This window comes from Pan paniscus, chromosome 5, assembly GCF_029289425.2.
Source record: "Pan paniscus chromosome 5, NHGRI_mPanPan1-v2.0_pri, whole genome shotgun sequence".
NCBI lineage: Eukaryota > Metazoa > Chordata > Mammalia > Primates > Hominidae > Pan > Pan paniscus.
The window spans coordinates 25,043,310-25,067,109 of record NC_073254.2 but is presented as its reverse complement, the minus strand read 5'-3'; the positions used below and the strand labels follow the sequence as shown (position 1 = coordinate 25,067,109).

At 46.9% G+C, this 23,800-nt stretch overlaps 1 protein-coding gene and 1 long non-coding RNA gene across 4 annotated transcripts; one reads left to right on the top strand and one right to left on the bottom strand.

The window, feature by feature from the left end:
• Nucleotides 1-1,956: 1,956 nt before the first annotated feature.
• LOC130541578 (uncharacterized) lies at nt 1,957-3,357 on the bottom strand. The gene is made up of 2 exons (XR_008955644.2): nt 2,632-3,357; nt 1,957-2,390 (listed from the first exon to the last, which is right to left on the bottom strand). It is a non-coding gene; the product is annotated as an uncharacterized LOC130541578 (long non-coding RNA).
• On the top strand, nt 2,362-20,178 carry TFAP2A (transcription factor AP-2 alpha). 3 transcript variants are annotated; one of them, XM_034961423.3, is made up of 7 exons: nt 2,362-2,742; nt 7,331-7,765; nt 10,819-10,870; nt 12,925-13,156; nt 15,057-15,175; nt 17,078-17,219; nt 18,959-20,178. In XM_034961423.3, the coding sequence occupies exons 1-7, from the start codon at nt 2,692-2,694 to the stop codon at nt 19,245-19,247; spliced, it is 1,320 nt and encodes a 439-aa protein (XP_034817314.1). In that variant the 5' UTR covers nt 2,362-2,691; the 3' UTR covers nt 19,248-20,178. The 3 variants fall into 3 exon arrangements, with proteins under 3 accessions (XP_034817314.1, XP_063461213.1, XP_034817316.1); XM_063605143.1 differs by lacking the exon at nt 2,362-2,742 and adding an exon at nt 3,357-5,072; XM_034961425.4 differs by lacking the exon at nt 2,362-2,742 and adding an exon at nt 4,513-6,095.
• The last annotated feature ends 3,622 nt before the right edge of the window (nt 20,179-23,800 follow it).

The window sequence follows — 23,800 nt, the reverse complement described above, 5'->3', positions numbered from 1 at the left end:
GGCCCCTCACTGTCTCTTTCTCTTTGTGACTCTGTCTCTCACACAAATACTCCCTCTTCCCCGCGACGCCCTTTTTATGCCCCTCACGTCAGGCCTGGATCTCCGACCTCCAACCCCAGGCCTGGCGCTGCTGTCCCGGGGTTCTGGCCCCGCCGGAGCATTGACATGCAATGAAGCGACTTAGCGTGGTAATGACGCTGGCATAAATGCAGCTCGGCTGGCTCCAGAGGCGACCCTGGAGCTCGCCCGGGCCTTTCATCAGCGCCTACACCGGGGGCTGCAGTCCAGAGCCGGCAGGTCCCAATCTGCACCTCAATGGCGCCCTCGGCGGGAATACAACAACAGTTTAGCAGCCCCAGCGGGTGCGGAGCCGGAGATCTGTTGGGCGCGGGGCAGCGGGGAGGTGGAAAGGGGGGTTGAAATGGGGTTGCAGAGGATGGAGGGCAGCCTTTCCAAGCCCGCAGAGGGCAAGAAAGCGAAACTTGGAGTTCCCTTAAGCACACCGCGGCGACGTCTACGGAGTGTAAAAACCCATGCTCTCAGGCCTAGGGTTTGGCCTGCTCAGGCTATGGCCGCTGCTGGGAGGGTGTCGGTGCTCCTGGAAGCCCAGATCCTGACTTCAAACCACTGCACTGGCGACAGGCTGGGACAGCCCTGCAGGGTCTAGCCCTGGAAAGTCGACCATTTTCTGGACGGAGGGCGGTGCCAAGCCTCCAGCCCGGTTCAGCCGAGGAATTGTGCTCAGTTCAGGTAGGGCAAGGGAGGCCCAGAGCATGGGGAGGGCTTCCTGGGTCTGTAAGGCCCCTTGCCAGCTCTGGCTTCTCCCTAGCTTTTTTGAGCCTTCTGCCTACTCTGCTAGGTTTGGGGAGTTTGCTGAGGTGTTTGGAGGGAGAATTCCCCTTCTGCAGCCTTGGGTGGAATGGGGAGTTCTCCCAGCTCCTGCCTTCCTTCCACCTGTGAGGGAATGCTCCAATCTGCCACAGTTCCCATCCCCTTTTAGGAACGCCCGGTGGAAATATGGGAGGCCTGTAGATTTTCGAGAAACAAGCCCAGATGAATCAAAGGTCCTTACTAGAGCAACTCTGAGGCGGGACCTAGTGTAGTTAAGGAGTTTGTACATATAGCAGAGAGAAAAGACAGAGGTAACTTTCTTTTGGAGGACAAACGAGGAAGCTCAGCCAGGAAAATTAATTACTCTGTATTTCCTAGTGTCACATTAGGTCCTTTTCTTTTTTTTTTTTTTCTTTCTTACTTAAAAAAAAATCCCAAAAACGAAAGGGATAAAAGCCCCAGAGGACCCAGCAGGCCCCGGTGAGGAGTCCAAAAGCCCGGACTGACCAGTCTGGATGAGGAGGTGGCTCCCAGGCCTCCAGGTTCCGCGGCAGCCGGGCTCTGCCTCGCGAGCACGCCCGCGTTAGTAGCATCACCAAATCATGAAGGAACTCTCCCTGCTTTAATTAAAAAGGGGAATCTTGGGAAAACTAGAGCAGATTAACACAGCTAAAAGTCGGTTCCCGGTGATTTATTTTGATGCACGCACGAGACGGTATCTAGACTTGCAGGCACACACACGTCTGTATTTAGGCTCAACTTCAGAAGCGGGTGTGCAGTTCCATAGGAGTTCTGTATTCGTGTCCACGTTGCACCCAGGAAACCTTAGCCTGAACACCAATTTGAACTGTCAGTTGGCCCTAGCTTCACACAAACAGGAGGAAAATTGTTTAACCCCTGGAGCTGTCAAGTAACCTCTTCAGGGTACAACTTTTATTTTACACGCCGCAATTAAGGGATTGCAAACCCCAGCAGAGCCACCGGAGCCGCTTGGCAGAATCTCCAACCTGGGGGAAAGCTCAAAGCCAATAAAACTCCCAAGGCGCTGCGGCCCGAGGGGGTGGCTGCCTCGAGCGGAGGCGATCCCTTGTTGGGAAAAAATCCTGGAGTGACTTCGCCGGTCTTGGTTTGGTGGTTATGTTTAATTGCGAAAGGGATAATGATTTCTAATAAAATTGCACGGGGCCAAAAGGGCAGCTCGGATCGTGGTAGCAGGGTTAAGGGAGAAGTGCTAGAAGCCGGGCACCAGGCGTGGCGCTTGGACCTTGAGCAGTGCCGGGCTTTGCAGAAGGCATCTCTGGAGAAAAGGAAGCGGAGAAAGAAAGGAAGGGGAATGTGGCGGAATTGGGGTAAGAGAGGGGGTGTTGGGGCAGGGCCTCGCGGCGGAGCTCGAGGAAGGTTTTATCAGTTCGCAGGCTGGAGTGCGCTCTAGAAGCAAGTTCGCGGCGTAGAGAGGCCTTTATACCTGTGTCGGAGCGGCCGGCGGCAGATTGTGGTACTGGCGAGCAATTGGACTATTGTTGATATGCTAATGAGGCGATTAGGCTGTTGGTAAAGAGCTGGAAAAGGGAAAAGTTTCTACCATTAGAGGGAGATCTCCGAGCGCACACGGGAGCTCTTTCCCTTCTCTCCTCCTCCTCGCCCTTCTCCTCGCCCTCCTCCTCCTCCTCGCCCTCCTCTTCCTCCTCGCCCTCCTCCTCCTCCTTGCCCTCCTCCTCTCCCTCCTCCTTCTCCTCCTCCACCTCCTCTCCCTCCTCCTCCTCCTGCGCTCACCGCCGGCAGCCAGCACTTTGCGCTCACCCAGAGAGTAGCTCCACTTGGGTGCGAGACCGAGAGGGGCATATCCGTTCACGCCGATCCATGAAAATGCTTTGGAAATTGACGGATAATATCAAGTACGAGGACTGCGAGGTAAGCGCGACGCCGGCTCGATCATCCGTGCGGCCACAGGCTCCGAGCTTGACCCTCCCTCTCCTCCTCCTCTCCTTGCAACCAGCTGCGAAACGCGGGTGGGACAAACTTTCCCCAGCGCAGCGCCCGTCCCTCGGATTCCTCCGAAGAACGCGGGGGAGAAGCTGGAGAGGGAGGACGTGGATGCTCCCTTCTTTGGTTTCCCTACTTTGAAGCTCGTGTCCCACTTTACTCCCCTTTCTGACCAATTTTGGCTGTGCCTAAGAATGGGGCGAAGAGAAGAACATGGGCTTTTGAAGCAATTGCTAGCAACTGGGCACTTGCCTGTGCACTCCTCGTGTTATCTTCCTCGAGATTGAGGGCCCAAGTCACCAGGAACAGAAAGGAAAGAGAAAACTCTTTTCTCTCTTGAACTTCCTCTCCGATCTTTAATATTCCTTCTTCTTTCTATTCATTCATTCATTCTTTCTTTCTTCCCCCCACCCCCACTTCTAAAGCGGTTCCCTTCTCGGCTTTAGAGACGGCCCCCCCACACTTCGCTGTGAGCTGGGCTGCATCTTCCTGTAAGCGGGTTCAACTTAAGACCACTGATCCCAGCTGCGGGGCTCGCTCCAGATCCTCTGTGCTTCACGAAGTTCTAAGTAGCTTCTCCCTCTGAGCTACAGGATCGACGCACCCCACGGGGGTGTGTGGGGGTGGGGTGGGGAGATGTGCTGCGCCGAGCCTGCTGGCCGCTGGGTGCGGGAGCACCAGCTTCTGCACCAGCCCAGAACGACCGTGGGAATCCTTGCGCGGCTGCAGACCACCTCTGGTGCCGCGAGCCCGCTGGGCCGACAGAGCGCGCCGCTTTGGAACCCATTTTAAAACCCAGAGTCCCCTGAGCTCGCCTTCTTGAGGCAGCAAGGGAGACCCTAGCGCGACCTGTCCACCCGCAGGAGGCGCTGGGAACGGTTACAACCAACACTGTAATGAGCAATGAGTCCGAGAGAGGGGTTGGGGTGTGTAGGGCTGGAGATTACCTAAATAAATAGGTGGCAGTCCCAACTTTTGCTGTTTTTTTTTCTTTTTTGGCATTTGCAGCTGAGAATGTTAGGCAGGAGGTGTGTGTGCAGGCGCAGGGGCGGAGATCTTGACTTCACTCGAAACCAGAAATTGGGTTTATGTGAACGATGTGTCACCCGCTCCCTCCTCCCTTTTCTTTCTGAAGATTATTTTAAATCGTTCTCCTTTCAGGGCCCCCACCCCGGTAGATGAGGACGGGGTGACATCCCACGGGTACTGGCTCTTCCCTGGGGGGGTCCTGTCGCGCTGGAGGAGGGGCGCAGGGACCCCACGTCAGACCAGTCGCTTTGTTTTCGAGGCTGGGGGCGAGCTTTGCGGGCAGGTAGGAATGAAACCGAACCCCTCAGTCTCATAGGACAATTCATACTGTACTGGTCTGGGCTTTGGCCGGAGGCTTGGGCATTTCACTTTCGCAGAGGCCGAAACCCAGCTCCAGGTGTGGGCGCCCTCGGCGGGCGGGGTCCGAACCTCCGTGCGGGTCTAGGTGCCGACTGGACGGGGTGGGTGGCTAGGTGGGGGATGAACTTGCACCCCTAGAGGGATCCTGTGGGGGCAAGTGTGAATGCGTGTGTAAGCGAGGCAAAAAAAGATAAGGAGAGAGAGAGGAGAATAAAGTCAAAGCTGTTTCCACAACTTTGGCCGTGGTGGGCAAGCGCCGGAGCGGGGATTTCGGGTTTCGGAGCTGGCTTGGGGCAGTCTGATTGTGCCGGGGCTCTGTAGGGACACGCAGGAGGCGAGGTGCCGCTTGTTCTGACAACCTGGCGGGTAGACTGGCAAAGGCAGCACGCCGGGAGAGCTAGTCGTGTCATCTGGGGGGGCGTCAGGCGGGAGTGGCCCAGCCAGTCGGACGGGTTTTTGCCGGGAGCCGCGAGCCCGTGCCAGCGGCGCCCGGGCTGGGCCGCCTAGCGTCTGTGCGCGCCCCGGCCCGCATCCCGGCTCCCGATCCGGAATCCCCGGCCCCAGAGAGCCGAGGGCAGAGCGACGGTGGCCGGGGAACGCACGGTGCCCCTGGCCGAGGAAAGCTCAAGAGGAGGCCGAGGAGAGGGCCAGTGCAGCGAGCGGGCCGGTCCCGGGCAGGGCGCCGGGTCATGGAGGAGCCGCGCAGCAGCGGGCAGCCGAGTCCCGAGTCCCAGACTCGGCTGCGAAGCGGCGGAGCCCGCGGCCAGACAGGGCCGGGAAGCGCCTGCCGCGCCGAGAGCCCCACGAGCGCCCGGACGCGGTCCCCAGCAGCTCCTGCCCGCTACGCACGACCCCCGCTGCATCCCGAGGTCTGCCCCAGCCTTTTAGGTCTGATTGTCCTCGCTCGCTTCCTCTCCCCTTCCCCCTCCCCCGCGGCCTCCCCCTCCGTGCGCTCCGGCTGGGCCCCCTCCCCCTCCCTCCTCCCTCCCTCTTTCCCTCCCTTCCTCCTCTCGGGCTCTCCCTCCTTCCCTCCCTCCCCTCTCCCCACCCGGGGCTCCTCTCCCTCGCCCACACTTTCTTTCTCACACACGCACGCAGACACATTCTCCCTCTCTGCGCTCTCTCCTTCGGTCTCCCTCTCTGCCTCTTTCTCTTTCACTTTTGCATGCCCTGCAACCTTTTAAAATGTTGCCCCTTCCCTGTGATTCGCCAGACGCCGCGCCGCGGCCCCCCGCGCGCTCGCCCGCTCCCTCTCTCGCTCGCTTTTTGTCTCTCGCGCTCCCTCTCCCCACTCCGATTTGCTACACTGAGACTCCCGTCAATGGACTGCATTGAGAGCCGGCTCCGGCGCGAGTTGCCTCTCCGCTTCACGCTCGATTTCCAGGCATTCTTCCCTTATTAAGTATTCGTGTAATATTAATAGTCATGAATATCTGCTATTAGGAGGCTCCAGGAACGCTGCCCAGCGCGGTTATTAGAAGCTCAAGCGAAGCCGCCGCTAAGAAAAGAGGGGGAGACACGGATTAAGGAACACGCACGCACCCACACACTCACACATACTTTTTCCTTTTTCCTTTTTTGGGGTTTTTCATTTTTAAAGAACTTTGAATCATAACCAGTCGCGGCAGGATAGAGACCGTGGGTTCGACCAGCTGAAGGCGCCGCGCGAATCGGTGGTTCAAGTTCGGATGGATCCGAGCCGGGCTCCCGCGCTCCGGGGAGCGTCGGCGCCGTGACTGGAGTCCTGGGTGGCGCGGGGCTCTCGGCGCCTTTTGTGTGGGGCGCGCTCGGGCGGCGGGGCAACCGGGCGCTCCAGGCTTGCTTGTTTTTTTCCACCCTGACTCGTTACCCCAGACTCTTCGCAGATGTTAGTTCACAGTTTTTCAGCCATGGTGAGTCCCATCCCCACCCCCGTTGCTGTTTCTTTAGGAATTGGATTCTGGAAACCTGGTGCCGTGGAGCTGCCCGAAACCTCGGGTTTCACGCCCAGCTTTCCTTCAGGACACCCTCTCCATTTGCATCCCCCACCCCACCTTCCGCCTTTCTCTCGCTCTTTTTCATCCCTAAATCGAGTGCATTACCCCCTACCCCAGCCCCCGCTCGACCTCTCCGAGCACGCAGACCTACCTCGCCGCGGCTTCCCAAGGCGTGTTTCTCCCCACGTTCATCTTGATTTCCTTGAGTCTTCACTTGTCCCCGAGATGTTCTCAACATTTGATGCTTAAACTGTCTGCAGGAAAAGTGCAGCGCGGTGTGCCCCCTACCCTCGGGGCCTGCGGCCGAACCGCCGAGGGTTCGAGGTCTCTGGAATCAACTCTCTTCGCTTATTTTGCAAGGGAATTGCAATAGAGAAACCTAAAGTCAGGCGTTTCTTCTGCCCTTTGGGGCTGGGGTGGAAGGGGCGGGGGGGGGGGGCCCACAGCCCCGGGGTGCACCTCTCTCTTTTAAACCCAATAAGGCTGAATCTTTCTATTTTAAACCTTGACTTGACGTCCCCCTTTCCCTATCCAAACCATAAATCGACTCTGTCGAGAAAAAGGCTCCTAACAGAGGAAGCGAAAAAGACAGACCCCGATCCTGCAGTTAAAACCTTCTTTAAGCTGGTAATTTAAACGTGTGTTTTTGTTACAGCCCCTCTGCGAAATATGTTTCTATTTAAGTAGTCATGAAACGGTAACAGTCTTTGAACGTTTATGATTTTTTTCTCTCCAAATAAATGGAAGAGAATAAACAATAACGCAGTGGCAGACAGGTTCAAATCGGGGGAAAAGAAAAGGCCGCTTCTGCTGTTTAGTATTTAGGAGGAATTTTAATTTTGCTTAAGAGAGATTTCACGCTGCAGTTTAATGGACTGTGTTCCAGGAGAGCCTTTTCTATCTTTTCCTCTCTTTGAAAGAAACCCCTAAATAGTCTCTTGTGCCCCCTCCATATACAGTTTCTCTGCGTTGTTCGGTCTGTTTCACTTGAGGGTATTTCCTGAAAAGAACTTAGAGCTGATTTTTTCCCGGCGGCCAGCCAACGGGAACGGGCGATTTCCCACGCAGACTTGTCAAGTGGATTTTGTGTGGATAGTTGTAGCTCGACGCCTGATTCCTTGTTCTTTACCTTTTCTCTCGCTCTCTTCTAGGACCGTCACGACGGCACCAGCAACGGGACGGCACGGTTGCCCCAGCTGGGCACTGTAGGTCAATCTCCCTACACGAGCGCCCCGCCGCTGTCCCACACCCCCAATGCCGACTTCCAGCCCCCATACTTCCCCCCACCCTACCAGCCTATCTACCCCCAGTCGCAAGATCCTTACTCCCACGTCAACGACCCCTACAGCCTGAACCCCCTGCACGCCCAGCCGCAGCCGCAGCACCCAGGCTGGCCCGGCCAGAGGCAGAGCCAGGAGTCTGGGCTCCTGCACACGCACCGGGGGCTGCCTCACCAGCTGTCGGGCCTGGATCCTCGCAGGGACTACAGGCGGCACGAGGACCTCCTGCACGGCCCACACGCGCTTAGCTCAGGACTCGGAGACCTCTCGATCCACTCCTTACCTCACGCCATCGAGGAGGTCCCGGTAAGAGGCCGCGCAACCAGCGCGGGAGGGAACACAGCCCCCTACTTACCTACCCCAGAAAGGATACCTGGAACATACAGTCGGTGGGCCCGGGTTCTCCCTAGTATTTCCTTATAAAAACATTTTATTCGGGGGCGGGGAGTGAGGGACGTTTTGAGGAACCACACAAAGTAGTTGCGAGTTCTACCCCAGAACAATGGTTTCTGGAGCTCCCTCAAACAATGCCTGCATTACCATTACCACCAACACAGATAAATCAGACGAATGTCACCATTAAAAATATCTTCCTCTCGACGACAGTAAACTGTCTCAATTGCTAAAAGATCTACTTCCATCGCTGAGTCTGGCGTGGAGATTTCTCCCTGTCCTGGGAATGATGTTAAATGCAACCAAAAGAGCTCATTAAATGTCCTCAAAATGTAAAAGGAAGTGTAAAAGACACACTAAGATCATTTTAACCGGATTTTATAAGCACAAGTGAAACCTAAAAGTTATGTGTACACCCTATCCTGATTAAAGAAAAACTAAGTAGCAAATCCAAGCAGAGGGACATTAAAATGCAGCCTTCTTCTTCCTAGGGGTGCTAAGTGGTGACCTCATAAATCATTAGCTAGGTTCCCAACGCCTATCAGAACCTGCTACACTCCATATTAAATTAAATGTTTCGAGACTATTGGGTAATACATTATTTGAGTTCTAATTTAGTTATCAATAAATGCAGTTTAAAATGATTTCTAAATAAGCATGGCATTAGCACATTTACTATTTACAATGCAAACCAGGCTATTGATAATTTGAAAATACTTTCTGGAATTAAACTTAAACCAGTACCTCTGCTTCAATTCTATATATTTATGGTTTCCTCACAACCCTCCTGAAATGGAATTAGAGCAAGCCAATAATTTTATTAAAGCTGTAAAGGCTTCTGTTAAAGCTGCTTTTCTTTGGAGAGGAAATGTATCTGGATGTGATTTTTACTAAAATGCTATTTCAAATTATTGCATCAAATATTGCAGCAGTATGTCCGTTGACAGTTTAATGATTACTACATTAGATTGTAAGGAAAATGGTCAGATGAACTTACCTGCTTGCTTGGTGAATTTAAAACATTATTTAAGTTCCGTAGGAAAATAGAAAATTTATTACATCTCTCATTTGGCCCAGTTAGTCACTGAAATTTGTTGGTTATGTTTAGCAGCCCTTGCATGGAAGGCAGGAAAGTGGGCACTTGATCCAGTATAAGGTTTAGTGAGCACTGTATGTCTGTATGTGTGTGTTCATACTTACATGTTTTTAGAAACTGATACTTAACAGTGCATTTTTTTGGAAGTGAGAGGAGCACTAATTTATATAAGAGCAATTTAAACATGAACTGGGAGTTATGATTATTTTAGTTCCCTTTCCGAAAGCACTCTGAATCTTTTCCTTGCTTGTTCTTTGAAAATATTTGAATTGCAAAATAATGTTGCAAGCTTTTGGAACTACTGTGAATGAGAATTGCTCTACTTTGCAAAAATTTCAAGGTGAATTCTTAACACCTGTATACTCACTCTTTGTGGCAAAATTGGTCAGTAGGAGAAATTAACTAAAAGATTAAACAAAAACAAGGAAACCCAGTTGCTGTTTTTCCCTCTGCCTCCCCCATCTTTTAAGAAAAAAAATTCTTTCAAAGGAATTTGGGTCAAGAAAAAGGTTGTTTTCAATTTTTTCCCATTGCTGCAACAGTTAACCTTTAGTAAGTATAACTGCTAAATATTTAAGAAAATCAAATCGATGGTGAAAATTATTTAATCATTAATATCTCAGTGGGGTTTTAAACTTAACAGTCTTCCCTGTATGGACAAGGTCTAGAAATAACACAAATAAAAGTATTATGCCACACTACATTTACTTTATGGGTTTAGGGTGCATGCATAAAGGGATCATATTTCCCCATATAGTTAAAACACAAGAACTGCAGCAGTAGTCATTTCTGAACATTTCTCAATTTAATTATACTTAAATCCAGAAGCACTTTAGGCAAGTTACAAATGAGAGCATTGAGTATAATAAAACCTGTAATAAAGCAACTTAGTACCATCCACCCGGAATCATTGCGATCAGGCACAATTAACAGGAGCATAAATCCAAGACAGAATGGAAAATGTTCGAATCAGTATTATTGTTGGACAAAGACTAGAGAAGGAAGTAATAGTTTTTTAAATGGTAATGCCTGTGTTTGGTAATGATTGCAAAATCTTCTATCTCAGCAGCCCTGGTGCTAATTTGTAAACACAGCCAGACATTATATTGCCTGTCAGTTTCTGCATTAGAAAACATGATTTCATTTTACTTTCTAATCACGTTTTGACTCTAGTGCGCACACGTATACCCATCCATCTGTAAAAAAAAAAAAGGAAAGAAAAAGAAAAAGAAAAACACCCCACACTAACAACAAACCTGCTGTTGGACAACAGGAAAGCAAGCTCAAAGGTTTTTTGGTTTTGGTCATTTTCATATTCCTATCATACCCAGGCTTAGGCAGTAGTCTTTCTAAAAATTTATGTGGAGTTTTCCATAAAGGTGTGTGTGTTTGCTCTTTATTATACTACCTAAACCTTTTCTTTTCCAACACTCTCCTGTTACTCCCACCCCTGTCATTTCTATTGTGTTTCCCTGGCTTTCGCTGCCTGAACACTGGAATTGCTAAAGTCAGAAGCCGCTGAGGCGCCAATCTAAAGCTAGGTACATTTCTAAACGTTGAACTGAGAATGATTAGGTGCTCCAACACTTGATTTAATTTCCAAAGAAAGTTTTATTCCCCATCTCCACCCCTTTTAAACATGGATTATTTGCTGGAGGAGGAGAAATTGGCCATGGGTGTGCAGTGAAACCTCTTGAGTTGCAAAGCCCCAAATTCCAATAAGCCAAGATGAGATGTTTATATATAAATGTCATTATATGGGAGGGGGAATTTTGATTCTACACCTTCCCCTCCTCCCATCTTGCAGGGAATATTCATTTCCTTTTGTTTTGATGATACACTTACATCCATGTGTATCCTTTTGTTGCAGCATGTAGAAGACCCGGGTATTAACATCCCAGATCAAACTGTAATTAAGAAAGGTAAGCCATTTCCTTCTGCATTCCAAGCATGTCCTTACAGGCAGAGTGCTATTTAAAAGAACTTGCAGAGATGTGTTTATTTTTTCCAAATAGGATTTCCTAAAGGCTCAGAATTAGCAAATAGATAGGCACAGAACAGCAATGCTTAAATAATCAGCCTTCAGTATGTTGGTAATGCCAACAGGCTAGCTTTGTTCTGACTCATGATTTGACCATTTAATTTAGTTTAATGATATTTGGACAAACACACAAAATGTACAGTAGTTGAACTGATTTGGACGTGGCATTTCAATTTTGAAACAGTTTGATAGTTTAATCCATTGCCTGGATGAGGGTTAAGAAGTGTATAATGCTAAAATAGTACAAATAATTTAACATTAATGTAAGAACAGATGATAAAAAGCACTCTTTAGTAGAGGAAAAAAACATTCATGTTCTTCAATTTAGTTTCTTGTTAGCTGTTTAAGGGTCTCAGAACTTTGTGAATTAGGTTAACAAAATTTTAGCTTTTGGTTAAAATTAGTATCTTGAAGATGGGAGGAATATTAGCATACTTGTTCAGAGGAGAAATTGTTAGAAAAGTGTCAAGTGATTTGCATGGATTTGTAATCTGTATTGTGTTTAGTGAGTAGAAATAAAGTTTACTGAATTAAATGCTATTCACTCTTGGTAGCAGCTTTTTTTTTGGTTATGGTGGCAATGTTACATTTCAGGATTCTAGGCACCACCAGAGGACGATGCTATATAAAACTGTTCTCATTTCTAACCCCAATCAGTATATTGTTAGCTAGTTTAAAGTTTCATTTTTGCATCTGTGAAGTCTTTGTCACGTCAAATTAGATGTGCAAGGGATAAATCTTAAGAGATGCTCTTTCCAAGTCGACATGATAATTGGCTCTTTTATTAGTAATCTCTCAAGAGTTCGTTTAACTCCTATTGTCTCTATTAGCCTCCCCAGAGCTATTAATGTCACAAGTGATCTATCCAAAACCTAGAGCCCCCCACCTCCCTATACCTCTAGCATATCCCCATTGAAGAACGCATAAGGAACACTGTGATGAGATTGTGTGCATATGATGTCTCCAAATGGAATTTTAAAATACAATGCATACTGTACTTAAAATGGTTGTGAATGCATCTGAATTACACTGGTGCTGAGAAACGTAATGCATTAGTATACTTTCTGCAGGTCTTCTATTTTTTTTTCTAACAATGGTGAGTCCAGCAATAAAGAGCTTATGGTTTTAACTAGGAAGTATATATACCCACTTTCCCAATAAAGGCGCTTTAGCAGAGAAGGACTGTTAAGTATTTACTTAACAAAAGGGCACATTGCTAGTATTCCACTGTAGGCCTGTTCTTCCCTCCCCACTCCGCAGTTCAAAACTGGCCTTGGAATGGATCTCCAAAACTGAGATGTTTTCAAAATTGAACATAGGAAAGGGCCTATTTATCAAAAAGACGGGACGTGTGGTGTGGACAACAAAATCCACCACTTCCCAGCGTGGTGCCTCAATTAAAACGCTCGTTTACAGGGTGCTTTAGCCATCTAAATTGTCGGCTGATTTTAATAATGGGTCTTTGAAGCAGTTTTTCCCCGACACTAAAACCCCACCCAGCAAAACCCCTGAAGTACAAGTAACTTGCTCTCGGTTTGCAAATGTAATTCCCTCCCCTGCACCCTGAACCCGTGGTCCTGGACCTCATCTGGGGCCCACTCCGCTCGGATGCTCAACGCCTCAGGGGTCACCAATTTCACCACCCATCTCTAGAGAGCACCCTTGACGGCGAAGGGGAAAGGGTCAAGGCAGAAACGCAGGCCAGGCTGGCTGGGGGAGGGCAGGGCCGCCTCCCGGCCGCCGGGTGAGGTAGGGAAGGGCTCGAGCCCGAGGAAGGGAAGCAGCAGAGCCACAGAATTTCAGAGCCGGACGGAAAAGCGGGGACTGTGGCCCAAAGCCTGGGATCCGGCCCTGGCCGGGATGAGGGCCGGGGTCGGGCAGGATTTGGGGGTGATCCACGACGCCCAACACGCGGCCTCCCCTCTGTCTCCGCAGGCCCCGTGTCCCTGTCCAAGTCCAACAGCAATGCCGTCTCCGCCATCCCTATTAACAAGGACAACCTCTTCGGCGGCGTGGTGAACCCCAACGAAGTCTTCTGTTCAGTTCCGGGTCGCCTCTCGCTCCTCAGCTCCACCTCGAAGTACAAGGTCACGGTGGCGGAAGTGCAGCGGCGGCTCTCACCACCCGAGTGTCTCAACGCGTCGCTGCTGGGCGGAGTGCTCCGGAGGTGAGGCCCGGCACGGCCCCGCCCGCCCCGCCCCGCGGCCGGGGGAACCACTGCGCTTGCGCCGGGGCGGTGGCGGCGACGCAAACCGGCCTCGCGCCGCGGCCCTCCCTACGCGGGAAAGGAAAGGGGGCGGGGAGAAGAGCGTAGAGCCAAGTGGGCGGGATCTGGGGGCGGGGGAGCGGGCGATGCGGCGCGCGCCTGCGCTCTCCGCTGCCTTCCCGCGAGCGAGTTCTGGTGCGCGCCTCGTTCGCTGCCGCGCGCTCGCGGAGTCCTCCGCTCCGCCCTCCTCCTTGCGCAAGCGCAGCTCGCTCCGCCGCGGGCTCAATCCCGGCCACTGCAGCCGCGGGGCGCCGTACAGCCACCTTTTCCCTCTTCGCGCACACCTTGCAAGCCCAGGAAAAGTTCCTCTCAGGCTCCTCGCTTTGCCTTACCTCTCTGAGTAGGGTCTCCGAGGGTAACCGGTCGTGCCTTGTATAGGGTTTTAATAGAATGGCTTTTAACTAAAGGAAGAGAATGGTTGTCCTCTTGAGTCCGCACGCCATGCCTTCCGGTCGCTGTCACCTCCAGACCCCCATACTATAGGCGTTTGCATATGATGATGATTCCCAATTTACTGAGGCCCTGATGTGTGCCAGGCTGCGTGCGAGCATGTTTACGTGCATTGTGTGTAGTCACTACCAAGGAATGCATCTGTTACATACATAGCCAGGGATTCTTACCTCACCCCTGCGAGGTCTGAGTGATTCGTTTAGTAGATAAGATTTTATAAGGGTCAGCAAGGTAAAGCACCTTCCCTTAGGGCAGTTTTCTCCCTGCTGTGGGCTTCCTACCCCTAGGATTCCACTGCACGTTGTGAGTTGTGGGGCTTGTGTGGAACTTACCCGGATAATATGTTTCTTCTCTTCTTTAATAATACTGAGAACTTCATTGTTTTGACTGTTATTCATTTACCTATGTGTTGATAGACCCACAGTTCCTTTCTAGTGGCTATATCCCACACAAAGCCTATAAAGATCATTTTTTGGAAGGGTTTAACATCAGCCATTCTAGTCTTTTCTTCCTCCTGCACAGTCATTTTGCTTTCCCTTTGTAATCTTTCACTGACACAGATCTTTTCCTTGCCCTCTGCTTTTTCCTTCCCTTCCCCCATCCCCAATATTGGAGACTGTTTACCTAGGGGAGTATAATCTAATCCACACAATTAAAGAGCACTTGAGTAGGGAATAAAATCTGAAATTAATTAATTTGCTGTTTTATTTAAACAATTTATCTTAACCACTTTCTGATTATGGGATTCTATTTAGACATCTGTTTAGAACTGCCTCCATTGTCTCTGAAATCAGTGAAACTTTTAAGGGCTGATATCAGCTTTTGACATTTCCAGTTAGGCTGGTGACATGGCACGTAAACAGTTGGCGAAACGAATTTCCCTTTGGGGCTAGAGCCAGAGCAAGAAACGTGAGAGTGATGATAACTTTGGTTACTCGGAACAACCTAACAGCATATCTTGCAAAGACAGTTTTAAAGACCCCATTGGGATTGGTGTGATTGTAACAGCAGGGAAAATATACAGGAATCAGTTGAACTCAATACCTCAAACCCTAGAGATGGGGCTGTGTTTGTTTGTGGTTCTTCTTTAGAGAGTTGGGAAATCAAAACCTTCCAACCTGCCACAAGAGTTGCAATAATAACTGAACATAGGGGGTGCTTTACAGTTTAACAGGCGTTTATCTCCTACGAACTTCTGTACTATTCCTAGGTTTCCCTCCTTTAAATGTCTTGGGGCCAAGCTTCACAGTTTTTGAAAGCACATTTTAGGAAGCTTTCAAAATGATTTTAATGTGGCGCAGAGCAACCCAATGTTTTCTAAATCCCTTTCTCGCATGTATTTGTGAAACAGGGCGAAGTCTAAAAATGGAGGAAGATCTTTAAGAGAAAAACTGGACAAAATAGGATTAAATCTGCCTGCAGGGAGACGTAAAGCTGCCAACGTTACCCTGCTCACATCACTAGTAGAGGGTAAGCGAATCCACTTGCTAACTAGAAGGAACTTCCTGCTTGGAAAATGGATAATATTTAGTGGCCAGATGTTTGGTTGTATTTTATGTCAGTTGGGCAGTTTCATCTTTGCAGAGAATATAGCCAGATGTGAATGGAATTATTTCATGGCAAAAAGAAACATTTGCATGTACTCCTATACCTCCATCCTTCTTCCTTCTTTTCCTCTACCATAAAGTTACACCTCCCCAGCCTAATTCTGAGCTAAACAACGCACAAGTTTAAGAACTGCACATTCTCCAAGTTTCTGTCTCCTTTAAAGGGCTCAGCAGTAAATAACTTAAGTTATTCTGACATCTGCGTTTGAGAAATGCGTGACCATTACTTCCTGAATTAATTTGGGAATCTTTGACCTGCGTCCTGATTTAAGACCATCCTGAAAGCTCAGGGTTATGTGCCCTTTCAGGTCTTTGTTTTCCAAACATATGCTCCCTTATCTCTTTAATTGTGCTTTTCTCTTGGAGAAGAAGAAAAGTGAGCAATTTTTGATTCTGGATGGTGTGGATATGGAAAGATAAATATAAGCATTGCAAAAAGTTTCTCCTGGTAGCTTTAAACATACATACACCCTTCCAAATGCCTCAAAACAAAAAGCCAACCCTTATCCTCACTCCCTGCTCTAGATAACTGCCACCGGAAGCCACTCATATTCCTGCTGCCTCTAGATTAAGTTTTTCTGATACAAGATTGGCCTAGGTTTTGGTGTACTGGAATGAATCTATAGCTCTCCTGTGTTTTTCTTTGTGTCCTATTGTAAATATCTCATGCTAACAGGGAAAAAAAAGTTACTTTAATTACCAGACAGATTTTAAAACTAGCATGTATATATATTTAAAGAAGTCATTTTATTTCATTCACATCTTGTATTTGAGGAGATATATTACAATTGAATTTAAGTTCTGGCTTTGTAAATTATTTTTAAAAATGTTTAAAACCATATATTTGAGGAGGAATCCTATGAATTCTCTTTGTTGATGATGTCAGAGATTGATAGTAATATAACTTTAGAAAATCAGCAATTGTTCAGTGCCAGAAACTCAACTACAGTACCATTACATTAAAAATCATAACAGTCCATAGAGAACCCACTATTCATACTCCAAAAGAATTATAAGCCAAGAAAATGGTAGTGGTGGCTTAAGGTATAGCGTGGAGTTCGTCTGGGTTTGGGGGTTGAGTTCTGTAGCAGGGAGGCAGTTTCTGGAGAACTGTTATTGTTTGTGATCCGCTCCATTTTATGGAAACAAGCTCTGCGGAGAGGGCTTTGATGCTCTAATTGGCGCATGCGTTCTTCCGGAGCTGGAGCTAATGGCAGGAAGCCCTGCAGTAAAAACCAACTGGTTCAGGAAATTAAAACCAAAGATTCGAAAATCAACAACACAGACAGACTCAGTGGAGTGACCCTCAAATCCTCTTGGTTAATCGGTTTGGATGAACAGATAATTTATGTGATCAAGTTAAAATGTAACCCCTCAGTTGTTCCCTTGCAGAAAAGCTCAAAGAGTAATTATGAATATCATTTATGAATGTGTTGATAGGTGTGAAGTTGGAATACAAGAAGCATTTTAAAAGAGAATTTGGAGAAGTGTCATGTAGGGTGGGGGATGGGACTGGAGGTTGGTGGATGAGATTTTCATTCTCAAGTCTTCTTGGCCCTCTAGGAGAAGTGGTCATTTTTCCTGATAAATGCATCCACCAGATCCTACAGAGAAGGAAATAAAATGCCTGAAATGAGAAAACAAGTAGTTTGTGTTTCCTGCAACATCTGGGGTGAAGGGAATTAGGGAGTTGGGAGTGGGGAGGAAGTTAGGATCCCCACTCTTCATTCTCTCGCACTGGCTCCCTCCTCTCCCCTCTTGCCAGGAGAAGCTGTCCACCTAGCCAGGGACTTTGGGTACGTGTGCGAAACCGAATTTCCTGCCAAAGCAGTAGCTGAATTTCTCAACCGACAACATTCCGATCCCAATGAGCAAGTGACAAGAAAAAACATGCTCCTGGCTACAAAGTAAGGCATTTACCTCTATGGGGTCTCTGTGTCTCGTTGTCAAGAGAAACAAAAATCGTTTTTGCTCTTCCTTCTCCCTTGTTTTCCTTTTGTGTTAATCAGCTTTGTTGCAGTTATAACACCATCTTATATATAGTCTATGTTAAGGAAGAAATACAGGTGGGATTCTTGGGCGCTCCCATCTTTTTCCTCTCATCTGTCCCATTTTCTCATTTTTTTTTTTTTAATGAGTGTGTATGGGAGTGGGTTGTAGGAGGGGTTTGACTGAAGTTAAGGGTGGATTTGTGACTATGTTGTTTCAGAAAGACCAGAATCAAATCCTCAAAGGGGTAACAGGCTTACCTATATCAGTTTTTGTATCCTATCAATATGTTCTCCAAGGGCAAAGATTAAACAGTGGCCTGCAAAATGTGCAAGCCAGAAGCTGTCCTAGTTTCAACCCTAATCCGTTATTCCATTTCTTACCTTCCTTTCACAACCCCTTCTCGAAAGTGACACACACACACACACAGACAGAGAGAGAGAGAGAGAGAGACCCACACCCCACATAAGTTTTAGCCCACAGGCGAGAAGTCAAATAGATTTCAAAATGGCCCAAGTTATATTCCCATCGGTGCCTGGGCTGAATAGGCTTCTCCAGGTGATGTGTGAAAAGAAAATGACTGTTTTGATATGTTTTCTGGAAATTAAAAGGCTTGTTTGGAAGCCCTTAATTATCAAAGTTGATGTCACAGGAGGGCATGGAAGCAGAGGGCAGAAGCTGAGGCCTTGGGTGGGACGCTGTTTCTGGCCTGGGGACATCAGCTGGCCTTGGAGAAGGGAGCCAGCCCAGGCTCCTCATTCATCCCCCTCCCCAGCCCCCCAGGCCAGGCTGCTGCTGCCCCTGGAAGGCCCCAGCTAGCCCTTGCTTCCCCGATTCAGAGACAGAGCTTCCTGAGCGCAGGCCTCATCTACCTCTGCGAAATTTCAACTTTCTCTTTCCCCAGGCTTCGTAAGCACACCCATCTTCACAATTTCCCTGCAGTATTTTTATTTTGAGCTATGTGGGGAAAGAGGAGGAATGGGAAATTGAAATGTCTGTTTCTTCTTCCCAAACACTACTTTGAATTATCTCCAAGTAACAGGGCTTGTGTGGGCCCGTTTTGTTTTTTTGTTATTGTTGTTTTTTAAAGGCAAAATAATCCCAAGTAAAGTTTTGTCTCTCTGTCCACATTCACCTGAATTTGATTTGAGGGTGAACGAGTGTGGACTTCATTCTAAAACTGCTGCTGAGGTCTCTCTAGAGGAGCAGGGAAGAGGGTCTTTATGACATTTTGAATAGGAAGGCTGATGGCTGCAGCATAATGTTGGCAAGATGCTACTGTTTCTGACTTCCGGTCTGCGTGACTCCTTTCTTTCTCTTCCAATGTGTGAAATGGTTTCCTATGTCTAGGATGTTTTGTGTGAGGGAGAAAGGTGGGAATAAAAGTTTACCATATCTGAGAGGAAAGAGAGAGAGAGTCATTTGTGAAGGTAGGAAGGGCTTGCATTTAAGTAAAGAGAGATGGTTTAGTGGTCACTGAAAGGTGGCTGGATCTCCCAACATGTGGCCACACTGTCTGTCTCTGGGGTCTTGGGTCATGTCAGGTACCGGCTGGATCCCGGCAGAGGTAGCTGCAGGGAGGGAGGTTTTCTCTTTGCTGCTAGTGCTGCCCAAAGTGGAGCCTTATGTCTCTCTCTCTGCTCCACTTGTGCTGCAGACAGATATGCAAAGAGTTCACCGACCTGCTGGCTCAGGACCGATCTCCCCTGGGGAACTCACGGCCCAACCCCATCCTGGAGCCCGGCATCCAGAGCTGCTTGACCCACTTCAACCTCATCTCCCACGGCTTCGGCAGCCCCGCGGTGTGTGCCGCGGTCACGGCCCTGCAGAACTATCTCACCGAGGCCCTCAAGGCCATGGACAAAATGTACCTCAGCAACAACCCCAACAGTCACACGGACAACAACGCCAAAAGCAGTGACAAAGAGGAGAAGCACAGAAAGTGAGGCTCTCCTCCCGCCCTGCCCCTCCCATGCCTCACCAGCCCCCGCGCGCCCACCCTCCGGCGGGTGACAGCTCCGGGATCAGCAACCCTTCCTGCTGCTGCTACTGCTGCTGCTGCTGCCGCCGCCGCCGCCGCCGCTGCCCTTGGGTCCCCCCGAGTCTCCGGGACTGCCCTCTCGACTGTCAGTGGGGCAGCCTCTCCGACTCTGCACCCGCCTCGACCTCCCCACCCGCTCCCACACCCCTGTGCCCTCATGTGGAGCCTAAGAGAACAGAACAGGCCGTGAAGCCAGCAGAGAAAAGTTCTGCCAAGTTTGTGAACCCTTTTCTTTTTAAACAAAACAACAAATCAACAACAGCAACAACAACAACAAAAATTAAAAACTTTTTTCTAAAAAAAAGTAAAAATAAAAAAAATTATATGCGCTTCATGGGACTGAGTCACCACCTTCCCTTACATACTTCAGTTCAGATTGTAGCCATACTTAAAAAAAAAAAAAAGCCAAAAGGATGATGACAACATTTTTATCAGTATTGTGAATAAACTTGAACACAAATACACGAAGTTCCATGTCATGTCTTCAGTTGTAGAAGTTTTTCCTCTTTAAGGTAAAGCGACCAACTTGAACTTTCTCTGGCAACACGATTCGCAGTTATATAAGGGAATCAGTGTTCACGTCTCTGTATATATTTATTTATGTGTAATTTAATGGGAATTGTAAATATGGTGAGTCTGTTTTAAGCCTTTTTTTTTTTATTTATCTGATCTTGTTTACCTCTTGTTTAGTGGGTTTTGACTCTTCCCTATTAGTTCTTCATGTGGTTCATGGTACTGATTTAGAAATCCAGTGTTTGGGGGATTTTTTTCTCTGGGATTCATGAATTTAGCCCTGTTGTAGCATGTTAAAGGTGACAATGAAACAGCTGGACAAATTTTTAAAAAGTAAAATAAAATTTTATCTATAATTAGTATTATTACATTTAGCTTTTCATTGAACTGAAAGAAAAAAAGTGATATTGGACCCTGGAAAGATTTTGAAACTTGAGTGGTTTGGTAACCCTTCTATGTATTGTAGGGAGAAAAAAAAAAGTTTATTTTATTCCACTGTCCTCCCTTAAAAGCATCATTTGAGCAATAAATGAATATTGTCTTTAAACCAAGGGTTAGGGAATTTTCCTCTCTCTCTCTCTCTCTCTTCTCTCTTTTTGTTCAAAGAACTTCAAACATTTGGGACCACCTGGTATTCTGTATTTTCACTGGCCATATTGGAAGCAGTTCTAGTTGCATTGTATTGAGTTGTGCTGGCAGTAGTTTCCATGCCTGTCAATGTATCATAGTCCTTTGTTGCCCAGATAAATAAATATTTGATACGCTTTATGTCGATTTTTTTTTATTCAGTGGCTGTCTTTACCCAGGCGTATTTTTGTTCTTGGCAGTATTTTTTATTCAGTATGGTTACAGTAATTGAGTTTAACTCTCCCTTGGCAATTGCTCCTTGCAATAAGCAGCTGAACCCATTGTTTCCCTCAAGTATAATAAAAACTTACTTTCAACTTGGAGTTCAGAGCAGGGTATCATTTAGATATTCCACTGTGTCTGTATTCAGACAAATGACACAATAAAACCCAATGTATTCTTTTGGATAAAAGATTGTTTGTACTGCTAAAGGAATGACATACTGTCTTTTCCTTACTAGAAACATTAATTTTATTATTAAAAATAAAGTTTTATTTTATTTATGTTGATCCTTTAGGTTTTCATTTGTGTTTTGGAAACCAAAATATAAAATCTCCAGGACCAAATGTTAAGGATGACAAGGAAGATGGAGAAGAACAGAAGAACCTTCCCACCAGCAGGCCCCCCGCCTAACAGCCCGCCCCCCCATAACTGCTTTGGAATTTGTCTCAGAGGATAACTGAGATTTAAATTGTTAGTTCATTAGCACAAAGGAAATACCGACTTCAACCTTCACTTGCTTGCTCAGGGTAGTCAGCGGCTAAGACGGGCAAATGAGCTCAGACCAGCTCTAGATTTCTGGCGGGAGAAAAGGAATAGTGGCAGAAATATACATGTAGCAGGGAAAGAGAGGGCAAATTGTCTCCCATTTATTTTCATATTTTATTTAGAGATGAATTTACTACTGTGCTGTTCTTCAGTAGCTCTGGAGGTAGAGAGGGGAGTGGGAAATGATGTTGATCCCTGGAATTTTCCTGCTTGCCCCTAAATGCCAGCCCACCCCTTCCTATCACCACAGGGCTCCTCTTAGAACCTTTTAGAAATACAAAACGTTCTCTGAGGTGGGGTGGGGAGGATGGGGGAGGGCTGTGAAGCCTGCCTCTCCAGACCTCTCCTATCTGTCTTCTACAATAAGAGGACTGTGTGCTGAGCTCTGAGAGAAGGAAAGACTTCCTGTGCATAAAGATGGCGAATCCAGAGCTTTTGTAAACTGATTTGGAAATTCTTTGCTTTGGAAGTGAAGAGGATTTTTAACAAGCAAAAGGAAGTGGTTAACTGGAAGGTTGAGAGGAAAGGCCACTGAACAAGTGTCTAGGTAGACAGACTGGTAGGATTTCACATTTCTTCCTGCGCTCTGACATTCCGAAGGACCAAGGAAGCAAAGCATTAGAGAGTGTCCATTTTGCAGCCTTTTGCTTTCTAATCTCCTTATGGAAGGCAGTGTAAAATCAATCTCGACAAACGAACGCGAGTTGGTGGAGTCTAAATTCTATTTTCCGAAGCCAGAGAATTCATAACAATGGTGGGTTTAAAAAAGAATTCAAATGGAAAGTGTATTCTCAGAACGCAACGCGGCAATTGTTTTTTAAAGCGGTTATTTATTATTTCCTAGAGAGACTGGTTAACTGTAACGTAGATGTAACAAAATAATGAGGCGAATGAACCCTAACTGTACATACTCTTGACAGAAATGAAATGCACACAGCATTGTAGCAGGTGAAGTGAAGCATTGTCTATCAGGGCTGTTTTTCTTGGCTGCATCTCAGATTGTGTGGGGGATCCTAACCTCAGGCACAATAGCATTCATAAACAGCCATACATTGCTGCTCTGCCTCCAACGACACATAAATACTCATTTTAAAACGAAAACAATCTTATTAAATACCATTCATTCATATCTGGATTTACAGATGCTTGTTATGTTGGAAAACCTGAACCCAATATAATCCTTGCATCCTGAGAAAGACAGAAAGGAAATAGTGGGTTAGAACATTACAAGGTCATAATAAACAATGGTTTCCAAATGCAGAGAATTAGTTATTTTTATTCGGTAGGTGGACATTTTGAAGATCATGATATTGTCACCCTTTTTCTTTTTTTTAAACAAAATTTTAAAAAAGTTACATATATTTTTAAGAAACGGGAGGATTAGAGAGATTATGTTAAAAATAACTTTTATTGGGCTAACCAAAGGCTAGGTGGATTTTGGTTTTCTCTGTGGTGACCAATGTATACTTTCTAAAACACATGGTGATTAGTTGACAGGACAGGTGTTTGTAAACTAACAACAGTGATTTTTTTTTGACTAAACTAAATTAGGATACATAGTTGAATTATAAGGATGCTTGCCAGGCTATGCTAATTACCACACCCAGTTTTTATGGAAACACAATGCTCCTTCGAGTTTGGTAGTCATCATTACCCCCTCTATTCTCTAACACCCTTTAAAAATTACAGTCCCATCCATTCCTCCCCAAAATCGAATATTAATACAATTTGCGTTCTTGATGGAACTACCATCAGGACTGCAATGCCCCGCAGCTGAAATAATATTTAAAATAGAAGGGATTTGACATTTGAGAAGTCAGTGGCTTGAAATACCCAGTTGTACTTAGCTAATTCAGTCCTTAACCTCTGGTTTCAAATAAATCAATTACAGTCGATTCCACTTCAGTTCAGAAGTGCACAGGGTTTTAGTTAATTGAATACATTTTATTCACTTGCTAGGAATATTCATTTATCAAAATTCCAAATTTAATGTACATTTCTTTACAACTCAGGTTATGTTAGACTGCACAGTCAGATCAAATTTGCCCTGGTTTCCCCAAATCCTGCTTAACATATACATTTTACCACCCTCTGAAAGAGACGATGTCTCCCCATTCCTTTTGTCAGCCAAAAGTAAATTCACAATAATTCCATGTCAGGCAGGAGAGCTACTTTCTCCCACAAAGAAAAAAATCATCTGTGGTCATCAGCCTTGCCTTAAGTGTAAATAGGTTAAGAACAAAGCTGGATTAATTAAGTTTTTTAAAAGTATAGACTTGAAATAAAAAAAATTATGCATGGTTTCCATGAGAGCTTAACTTTGCTGCAGCTGACAGGTATGATAGCATTTCGTGGTCTTAAAGCCACAGGCTCCTTTTCTTAACCCTCTCTCTTCCTCTGCTTCCCCCTTTGGCTTTTGGAGAAGTACTTGAATAAATACCCAATTGTTAACTGAAAGCAGTACAGTTAAATGTGCCCAAATGAAGTTGTGCTTTAAACAGATATTGATGTATGCAGTGTTTTATATTTATTGTTTGTAGCATCCTGCTG